A 10,794-nucleotide genomic window follows, 5' to 3' on the forward strand; every position below is an offset into this window, starting at 1 on the left:
CCCCCGTCGCTTCCCTCGTGAGGAGCTCCGGGGAGCGCAGGCCGCCGGGCTCACCCCGCGCCGGGGTCCCTGCAGGCGGTGCCAGACGTCAACGACGTTAGGCAGCTCTAGTCTTACTTAATTTTACCGCTTAATAATAATTTAGTTTGCCCAGAGACTTCTGGTTTTGAAGAAAAATAACATAAGGCTTTGTAAAACGTGAAGTCAGTGACCCCTGCCATTACTTACAATTCAAGAATGAAACACGGGCACGTTTTGATAGATGCAATAAATCTTACTGACTTTATTACACGTATTTTAGGATCACTTTACATTCCTAGACAAAAGAGATGATACAAATAAATATAAGCTGTAAAACTATGGACAGAACTATTGACAGGTTCTCTTTGTCTACAGATCACCTAAGAGAAGGTGGAGATGAGCGTATCTCCAAGGAGCTGTGTTCTCATACGGACAGCTGTGCCCGCAGGGAGACCCTCGGGCACTTCGTTTCAAAAGGAAAGGGGACTGAAGAAGGTAGTAAGCGCCTGGACCACAGAGAGTTAAACCCACCGCTGCACAGTGCAGCGCAGGCAGGATCGGTGTTCTCATTTCAGTTCCATCTCCGCATCTAATTATGGCTTTTGCAGGTTACCTTTTCCAATTTGTGTTTTAACACAGCAGAAACAGACCCACGGGAGTCACACTGAACTGTTTAAAGCCTGGTGCACGTTAACCATTACAGACAGACGGGAGGACAGATCCAGGTTTGCAGGTGTCTCGCTGAAACTCGGCAAGCACTCTATGTTCAGTGAAGGCAGACTTACTACACCTAAAAAAAATACTGAACACAAGTCTGATCTGATCTGTACAATGCATTAGCGTAGCCCAAGATGCCATGACAGAGGTATGTATTTTAGAGGATTCAAGCAGCATGCAAATATTTTAAAAAAGGTGCTAGACCTCTGTTACAGATTTTAAGAAAGTGCTTTAATTCCTATGCTTTAGTGTCAGGTGGTGCTTGCTCCCAGAACCAAGGGCTGACTTCCGCTGCATGCCACTTTTTAAAAAAAGATCCCATTATACAGATCAGAGCAAAGACGAGGAGGATGTTAAACATTCCTATGAAGAAACTGTGACCGCACACACTGTCCGAGGGCCTCTTCCAGGAGTCCGCTGGATTTCCTGTCTTTGGCCATTAACCTGCAGGAAGCCCAGATGGTTCAGATAACACCCAGAGAGGGGCAAACTCGGCAGGAATGTTTCTTAAAAACCTCAACCCAGAGCTCAGTACTTTTGTACAGCTTAAGACAATGTAGTTTACCTTAATATCAGTGCCACTGAGTATCTGGTCGAGGGTACGTCCATCGGAATGAGAATCTAAAAGCTTCTGTAACAATCTGAGATTGCCCATGAATATGCTAACCAAATTTCCAACTACAGCTCCGATTTAAATACAATGACTAAATATGCAGTTTTATTCTTTTTCCACCCTATTAAATTTCTTTCACCTTGCTAATGAATTTCTACAGAATTAAAAGCAGAGCCTTTCTGACATATTAACCAGCTAGCTTATCAACACTAAAACGAGAACAGTTTGGGTTTGCACTGCGATTTCCACTGTACCGGTCCTGCCACAAGGGGAGTTTCCAGCATACGAGTTTAATACAGAATTCCCTATGGAATAGTAGTGACTGAGGAAGTGTGCGCATGTGCAGACACAGACGTGTCTGTGTATGCATATTCACGTAAAACGTGTACATTGCTATGCATATATATTTTCTTGCTATTTCAGGTTTTAGACCCCCCCCTTGTTTCATTTCAATTCTCTGAGCACTTACACCATACAATCATATTTTAAAATGTCAAAGTACAGAAGATTATGTGCTAGAGAGAAAAAGGGAGGAGAGGGAAGAGAAGGTGACATTATATTATGCAGCAAGAGCCAATTAAAAGGCTCTCCGTACATAAACAGTGCTTTATAAAAAAGAAGATTATGCCAGGTTTCCACGTTCAGGTTGCAAGAAATTTGTCAGATGCCTGCTCTCTCAATTACAACAAACTCCTCTTTCCTCCACCAAAACTAATATATATATATGCATATATGTGTATATATATAATAATCTTGTGGTCCAGAAAAGCACTCCAGGAATCAAAGCAGCCGAGTTAGCATTTAGCCGGGCCCAGCTGGGCAGCTGGCTCACCGAGGCACCGTGCCCGCAAGATGCAGAGGTGAGCTGTGCCGAGTGTTCGGTTCCTTCTGCTCATGGGGGTCAGACAGAATGGAGTTCTCCAGCCTGGGTGAAGTCACTCAGCAGACACTTAACGAGCACACAAGGCAGAGTCCACATATCAGAGCATTTCTAAAACCAGGCAAGTCCTCATACACTCACACATGTCAGTCTGGAGGAAGTCATCAGTGAGGGAGAGGAAATAGGTAAAAACATTCATAGGATGACAGCCAACAGCAGAAAAAGTAACATCCCAAGTCTCAATATACAGTGAACTAAAACTTACGAATGAGCTGTGAGACACTAGACAGGGACACCTTACTCTGTCCTTAGCGCGGCAGTTCCACCTCCCTCTACCTGCCCCACGAGCCTGCAGCATTACAGCAGCCTGCTTTAGTCATAGGGCAGCTTTGCAAAGAGACCGTCAAAAGCAGGAGTTCTTCCTCCCTTGTTTTCAAAATAAAACCCCTGGAATTAATACCAGATTCCATTACCCAGACTCGGTTACATGTGCTTTCACTCCCAGCAGGCTCTGCATGGGCTGGGAGGTGCAAAGGGAAAGCTTCTAACACGGAACTGGTGAGGCACAAAAGGTACCGAATGCTGAACCTCCTTAGACATGAAGGGAAGGGACCATACTTACAAGAAGAGTATGCTCAAGGGCAGCTCCACATGACAGTGCTCTGCCCTCTGCTTACAGGGGAGAGCAGAGTCAGCCCTGTGAGCCTGCCAGGAAGATAGCTCTGAGCCAACGCCACATTTCCCGTGAACAGTGGGAGATGTGAGGAAATGGCTGTACACCACCCCACAGTTTAGTCTTAGTATGGACACTGGTTTGAAATGCCAGGGGTAAAAATGGAGGCAAGAGAGAGGAAAGCTGTGGAGCTGGCACTGGTATGCAGATGTATTCTTTGACAAGGTGGTTCCTGTTGGTAGGGGTGAGGTCTGTAGGAGGTCAGTTTAGAGAAGCTCTTACTTAAGCCTGTAAACAAGGAAAGGACTTCAGTTTCTATTGCTTCCTTTCTAGAGAGCGCAAAGTTGCTTTCAAGACCCCTTTTTTGTCCTACAGCCCTAAAGGGAGGCACAGCTATCTCGTGGTGAGTACATGCTGACTGCTGCCATCCTGCCTGTTCAGACCAAATTCTTAACCCCAAATGATGACGTCAGTCTTTCAAGCAGGAAGAGGAAAAACTATGCACCTAGCCAAGTTTGAACAGGTCCTCTGCTTTTTAACCTCATTTGGTTCTCGCTATGGAGCTCTGGAACGGTGTTCTGTTGAGATGATTTTCAACTCTGTCTTCTTATTGCCCAACAGCAAAAAAGCCCAGTGCAGCAAAAGGGCTAGTGCAGAAGGAGAGACGGTGATGCTGCGAGGTGATCCCCATGCTTCCCATTGCTTCTAACACACTTAAACGTACCTCATGCATTTCTGATTTCCTAACTAAAATCTGTTTCCCACAGAGGCCAAATGCTGAATTGCAAGCACGTATCTTCCTGTGGCTCAGTGCACCTGGACTGGCACAAGTCAGTTAAACAGCAAAGAGGCCATCTCCAGGGGAAGGGGCTGGAGTCTGGCTGGGAGTTCTCTCTGCAGGTTTTTACTTGTCTCTGCTCTCAGAAGGCAAAGGCTGTTCGCGCCCTGGAGAGGAACTGCTGGTTTTACTTTGGAACCAGCCCTCGGGACTGTGGGTAGAGCTGAGAACTATGGGTGCCTGCTGAAGAGGATCCCCCTGATTTCCTTCCAGTTTTAGGCCTGAAGAAGTAAAAATGAAAAAATAAACAAAAAGCCCCAACAATGTCACCTGTTACTCACCAAAATTAATCTTCCGAAAGCTGCATTTTTAATTGGATTTATTCTCTGATCAGTCTCAGCTTTCACTTCTGTCCTATGTTCCTTTCTCTCTCTCTCTGCTTTACAGCTAAGCTCGCCTTAACTCCACTGACAAATAGCAACTGTACTTGTACCTCTACTGTACTTGTACCTCACTAAAAGTCCAACTCACCTGGGTTTTGATTTTTTATTTGAAGTGCTCTCAAAGGTTGAAGCGTCCACCTGTATCTCATCTTCATCTTGCAGAGCAGCTTCTAGAGCCGCCTGAACTTTGGGAGCAATGGCTGGACCTTCATAGTCTCTCGTTGTTCGGCTGGGCATGTCAAGTTCCAGTAATACGATGTTCTCTGCCTGAGACAGTAATAGCAAAATCAAAGTCTGCACTTCTTCGTACAAATTGTTTCTTTTCCCTCCAGAAGCTTATTCTGAAGTACTTTATAAACGTATGCAGGACACCGTAAAAATTTACATCCCATAGAAGAACTAACAATCCTCTGAAATTCACATTCCCCTGATCAGGAGGGTGAACACATGAAAGTTGTAACCACATCTGGGCTTACCCTGTACCGAGCCTCTGGACGAATCATCATGGACGTCCTGGCATGTTGGCTCAGTGGCCTTTTGTACCCTACAGCAGATACCGGTCTTTTCATCATCTGCTGGTTACTAGAGAAAAATGGATACTCAGTCTATTATACACCAAAACCAAAGACTCCTCTTGGAGTTTATGAGCTAAAACATCTGCAAATTCCACACAGAAATACGTTTCAAGAGAGCAGAAACTACCTAGGCTGCATTTGCAGGAACAGCTCTCTATAGTCAGAGACAATGTGGTAAGAGAGTTATCCTGTGTCATCTGTTCCCTGCACAAAGGGGAGGATTTCTACGTATTTTTAGTGTACAGACCACAGATGGACTCAGCTGCACCCAACTTTCTAAATTTGCTGTAGAGAACTTTCTAAAGAGTCAGGATCTAACCATAATAATAATTATTATTATTATTATTATGAGAGCTTTTCTATCTAAAACAGGAAAGAAATGTGATAGGAATTTACTGCTATTTTAATGGTGAATGCACTATTACATATATTTTACATATAATTATTGGGCTCATCTAGAAGAATAATCCTAATCTTCCAAGAATTTTCCTAACTGTACATTCCTATTTTATTCAACATACTAAGAAGAATAAATTTTTTTATTTTATTGTGCAGCAAGAAGCTACGAACTCTGGAGGGCCAGTTTAAATCCCCAATTCAATCCCTCTTTTGGGGTACCTTGTTCTTGACAACTATAGGGTTTTCTGTGACCTGTAATTCCATCCCAAGAAAAGATTGAAAGTACACTCACTCCAGACGGGTTATGGGATGCAGTTTCCACTGGTCTTCCTCTTCATCAAAGAATGATCTGTTCATGATCTTATTCTTTTCTTCCAAGGGAATAAAATTTTCAATAATCAGGTGCCTACATGCAACCACAAAAATGGGAAATACACAAGAAACATAATTAGCAGATGACTTTCTCCACTGCTCCTCTCCCACTGACTTAATACAGCTGTGGAAAAGGACGAATGTTTTCGTTTTCTCATTTTTCCATCCTGTTCCACAAGCATGTGCAATGCAGTCCCTCCACTCCCCACCCAAAGAAACCATCTCTGTTACAGTTAATAGCAGGCAATGAAATAATGGGACTTACTTTAGCTTTAGTTCCCTGGTAAGTTCATTCTGGGTCTGTTCCAGTTCCTGGCGCTCCTTGATGTGCTCTTCTTGGAGATCATGGATCTCTGCCTTCACAGCTTGCAGCTTGGAAAATAACTGGAACAGACAACAAGAGCCAAAGTCATAACTTGCCAATATACCTTTCACTTTCACGCACAAGTTGATTTTATTCCTAAACCACTAGACATGGAATCATTTTCTTTTTACCTTTTTGAGTTTTTTGGTCTTTATGTCCACCTCTTGCTGAAGAGAACTATAGGTCTCCTTCAGCTCTAGTGTTTCCTCGTCCCGACTTTCCATTTGTTGCTGGATCTCTCGCTCCCGACGTTTCTGAAGAAGGTGACATACAATATTAAAGACCGCAATTACATTGCCACCTCCAGGCTGACATACATGAAACCAATGCTCAGGATGTTTTTACTTCCCTGGGTTCCAGGGCTTTTGCTTTAGCTTCTAGTTTTTCCTACCTCTTGCCTTAGAAATACCAGAAGCATTAACTCTTCTGTGTCTTTATTTTGCCACTAAAATCAGATAGTGTGAATAAGTGCTCAAGCTTCAATTAAAGGAATCAAATGTCAGGTTTCAATTCTTTTTTTTTTCTTTTTATCAATTCATACTAGCCATTGCACTTAAAGAATCACCAACAGAAAATGCATAACAGAAAATAAACTTTTATCACACAGTAAACATCCCCCCCTTGAGCTAATGGCTGAACTGTCACCCTCTGAACTGTCACACAATTATTTCTTCACTTACAGACAGCTCCAATCAAGACAGGACATAAATGTTTAACGTGAAAAGCTGGGAGAAAACTGTTATAAACTTTCTTTACATATTTCATACACTGACAAATAGGACACAAGCCCTTCCCCCTTCTTTTGAGATTAATGATTGCCATTAAACCAATTTTAGGGTTAACCCTGGGGAAATTTTCTTATAGTTTCTCCCGACACAACATTTTATAAAAGTTCTGCAGCTAGGCTTTTTATACAAAATAACAAATGTTCTTCCTTGTACCTGTTCTGCAATTTCCTGTCGTTTCTGTTCCAGGATTTTCTGCTGTTCGTTTGTGTGATCCACAATATTTTTCCCTCCCACCAGAAGCTTGCTTTCCATTGCCTGAAAGGAAAAACCAAGGTCATAAGTTTCTCCCAGTGACCACAGAATGTAACTTTCTCTCATATAGATACAACTTCTTCAGGGCAGCTCCCTTATTTCTCTTTCAAGTCAGCTGCTACAAAAATTACTATTTCTTAAAATTCCTATAAAACTGGGATTAATGAAACAGTAACTTGCTTAGAATTACGCATTGCTGCAATGTGTGGCAAAGCTGGAGAACCAAGATGTGTGTGCTCCTGTAAAAAACTTCTTAATCATCTGTGACAGAATGAAGCGTTTTTTGTGCCACAGCTTGTGAAGAGATGTATCATCACATTTTATTGTGCTGATTGCTTAAGATCCTACAAGATCAGCACATAAGAACAATGAAACAACTCATGAATATTGATATATAATTAATGGTGGAAATTTCAACTTCTGTCTAGAAATAGTTTATTTTAAAATCTTCCAATCTAAACACAAATCACTAACCTGAAAACTTCTTGTGAAATACTTTTCCAATTCGGAAACCCTCTATTTTCCCCACAGACTAAATAAATTGCTTTCAAAAAGTATGACAAGGAAGAATTCTACCTTGATTTTAGCACTCAACATTTCTGTTGCTTCCTTCTCTCGCCTCAGGTCCTCCATTTTCTTCTCCTTCTCTTTCAGCAGTCTCATCTTTTCTTCTGCTACCAAGCTGTGATCCTCAACTATAGCTTTCTTCTCAATCTCCAGCTTTTCTTGTTGCTCCCTCCAATAGTCATCTTTGTCATCTCCTTCATCCTCACCCTCTTCAGTGTCCTCCTCCTCTTCCCCACCATCTCTCCTCCTTTCCCTCCTCTTTCTTTTGCCAATAGACCGTTTTTCCAACTGTGCCTTGAGTCGAGCAATCTCTTCCTGGAACTCTCGTAGCAGAGCATCCTTAGGATCCTCATTCACTCGCGGCTTGTTCTTGATGTTTTTGGCACGATTGGCATATCTCAGTGTTGTCAGAGTCTCCTCTACGTTGTAAGAGGCAGGGCCTATATTGGCCACCATCACAGTTTTGGCATTGCCACCTAACGAGTCTTGAAGTAACCTAGTCAGCTTTGAGTCCCGGTATGGAATGTGTGTGCTTTTGCCATCTACTAGGGCAGAGATAACGTTGCCCAAAGCTGAAAGAGAGAGATTGATTTTAGTAGCTTCCTTTAACCTTTCCCCCTGTGCTCCAGTCTTAGCTTGCCGCTCGCTGCCTGCAAGGTCTACCAGGTTGAGTTTCCCAACACGGATGTGATTCTCTCCATCAAGTCCTAACTCGCTGCATTCGATAGTGATCACAAAAATGGCATGAGATCGAGAGCTGTGTTCATTCATGTTGGTGGCACCAACTGAGCGATTTTGGTTTCCCACGTTCATGACGTGCTCTATCTCCTTGACGCTTTTCGTAACAAAGGAGGACAAATCCTTGACATAGACACCTGTGTCTGGTCTCTCCTTTAACTCCAGCCGCTTGGACTGATCCTTTGATAACAAGTCTCTGATTTCTTCTTGGTATATTTCCAAATAAGAAGCTCTAACTAGGTATTGCTGATTTTGAGACCTAGAGATGTGGGTGAAGATGTGGTCGAATGAATTGGGGATAACCCCTCTTTTTTCAGGATCACCACGCACCCCTTCCATCGTATATGTTTTCCCTGTCCCAGTCTGCCCATATGCAAAGATTGTCCCATTAAACCCTTGCAGAACAGAGTCCACGAGAGGTCTGAAGGTCTCATCATAGAGTTCAACCTGTTTGGAATTCCAGTCATACACAGCATCAAAGGTGAAAGTTTTAGGCAGTTCATGAGATGTTCCCCGCGGATTCTTCACTGAGACCTGTCCTAACTTGACATCCACGTTAACAACTTTTTCATACGAAGCTGTCTTCTCTTTGCTATTCATTGGCCGGCATCGTACCACCACCCTAACAGACTCAGAGCTCTTTAACTTAGACATGACGGCAGGTCTGTGGCTGGTATGATCTGATCGATGGGTGATCCCGTGCTAGAAACCTAAAACAGAAACAAAGCAGGAATATGTGAAGGCAGTTTTCTGCAGGTGACAATTTTTCACAAAGCCAAAGATTCGACTCATTATTCGAGCAGCTTTTTGCATTCATTAAGTTGCAAGGGATTTTGAAGAATAAAAATAATGTAGGCCTGAACTGAGACAGTATTATTTTACCAAAGCCTGTCCATCAAACGGTATCATTTCTACAAGCTCTGCTGCAAAAAATCTTCATCAAATCACATCTTTACAGTTGGTAGAGATCCTTTTCTTGACCCTTAAAAATAATCATAATGGTTCTTAAACTATTTATAAAAATAATATAATACTTTGCCATTGATTTTCTTTGCAGTCAGGCTTTTTGTTTTAAATCTCATATTTTGAAAATCTAGTACAGACTTGCTCTTGCCATATTGCTCAGGCTCTTGAAAGGGAATCAGTCAGGTGCTTTTGTAAGTGCTTCACCTACCTACCAAAATTCAAGAGAGACTGTAAATTTTAAATACAGTATTTTCAGAGTTGCCTCTTCTTACACCTCCTATGTATTGACGAAGCCTTCTCATATTTTTGAGACATTTATATTACAACCCCCTCACATATGATGTGATGTGTCATCAGGACCATCCTGCCACAGAAGGTTTAAAACTTATGCCTGGGTTTTCTTAAATGACAGCAGTTCCCTGGAATGCCGCCCAAATACTTTTTTCCTCTTGTGCGTTACACTTTTAAAAGTCACTTTCTAGAAGCCTCCTTGCAGAATAATAGATCTTTAATTGGGCTGCAGCAGCTGCAAGGATTCAAGATAAAATCATTAAATAGTTTGTCCATTTCCAGGCATCACATCCCCTGAATATTCTGCATTTCCACACTTGGGAAAACGGATGTTACCTTTCCTTTCTGCCAAGAATCAAGTGAAAATAATTGTAACATGAAAGTTTTCACCCAGTCTTGCAATCTAGCTCACTACAAAGGAAATCATTAAAGCAGCCAAACGTAGCACAGTCTTCCGACGCTTGCAAATATGGTAAAACAAACCAGTAAGGGGAGTGAATTACCCCAGTGAGGTGGGCTCTGAAATCAGTGGGCAACGAAGAGGAATATTTCCACCACCTAACTGCAGCGAGGCGCGGTGTGTGCTGCCGTAGGATGCCTGTTCTGTGTTGTGCCCCCACCGAGGGCACTGCTGCAGCCCTGTAAATTCAGCCCTTCACACCCCAACATTCAAAGTCACTTCTGGTCCTGCGCTCGCCCCGGGGGGCACCCAGGCGAAGCACAGCCGCTGCCCCCGACGCTGGACAGCCACTCTCGGCACGCCCGCAGCCCCAGAACTCCTCGTCCTTCTGTTCCACTTCCAAACATCCCAGTCAATGTTGATCTTGCATTTGTATTTTTTGCACAAGTATTGTCAGCACCTTAGAGACCAGCATTCCCCGCTCGCATTCAGCAGGGAGCAGAAGGGAAAGCTATAAAGGTGGAGTAACCTACATTATGCCTCGTCTAATGCTCAAGCAACCAGCGGACATCAGGGTGTGAAGTAGACACCTGCCAGGATTTGTCCTTCTCAGGCTTTTGAGGGTGAGTTTAAGCTCCTTTCATATCACTTCTTATAAGAATTTCATAAAGCACTCAGTCCTCTGAGCCCATCCTCCTCTTTCCGTAATGTGATTACCCTCTGTGAAAGGATCCTGCAAACTAACATTAGTGTCTTCCTCAGCTAGAACTCGCGCACCTGTTTTTATGGGGAAACTGAAGACAACCGTACTTGCTTTAGATATTTCAAGCACAACTGTTCACACAGATCTATGCTATTATTTTTTCTTTTGGCAATATATTTTTATTGGGATTTCCCAGAAAAGCCAGCTCTGCCCAAGCACACTAACCTACTGAAACACACTCCTCGCTGCTGCTC

The 10,794-nt window shown here is 43.0% G+C and overlaps 1 protein-coding gene across 1 annotated transcript; it reads right to left on the minus strand.

The window, feature by feature from the left end:
- Positions 1 to 1,943: 1,943 nt before the first annotated feature.
- KIF3B (kinesin family member 3B) lies at positions 1,944 to 8,892 on the minus strand. The gene is made up of 8 exons (XM_009574990.1): positions 7,452 to 8,892; positions 6,777 to 6,878; positions 5,967 to 6,089; positions 5,737 to 5,855; positions 5,392 to 5,505; positions 4,602 to 4,707; positions 4,214 to 4,392; positions 1,944 to 3,963 (listed from the first exon to the last, which is right to left on the minus strand). The coding sequence occupies exons 1-8, from the start codon at positions 8,832 to 8,834 to the stop codon at positions 3,870 to 3,872; spliced, it is 2,220 nt and encodes a 739-aa protein (XP_009573285.1). The 5' UTR covers positions 8,835 to 8,892; the 3' UTR covers positions 1,944 to 3,869.
- Between the last annotated feature and the right edge of the window lie 1,902 nt (positions 8,893 to 10,794).

The sequence above is a fragment of the Fulmarus glacialis genome, unplaced genomic scaffold (genome assembly GCF_000690835.1).
Source record: "Fulmarus glacialis isolate BGI_N327 unplaced genomic scaffold, ASM69083v1 scaffold44273, whole genome shotgun sequence".
Classification (NCBI taxonomy): Eukaryota; Metazoa; Chordata; class Aves; order Procellariiformes; family Procellariidae; genus Fulmarus; species Fulmarus glacialis.

Excerpts from the sequence above, each read along its gene's own strand:
- KIF3B (XM_009574990.1), bottom strand. The coding sequence starts at position 8,834 with ATGTCTAAGTTAAAGAGCTCTGAGTCTGTTAGGGTGGTGGTACGATGC. Across the intron at positions 6,879-7,451 it reads TGTTGAGTGCTAAAATCAAG|GCAATGGAAAGCAAGCTTCT; the intron begins GTAGAATTCTTC and ends TTTTCCTTTCAG. Across the intron at positions 5,506-5,736 it reads ACCAGGGAACTAAAGCTAAA|GCACCTGATTATTGAAAATT; the intron begins GTAAGTCCCATT and ends GGTTGCATGTAG.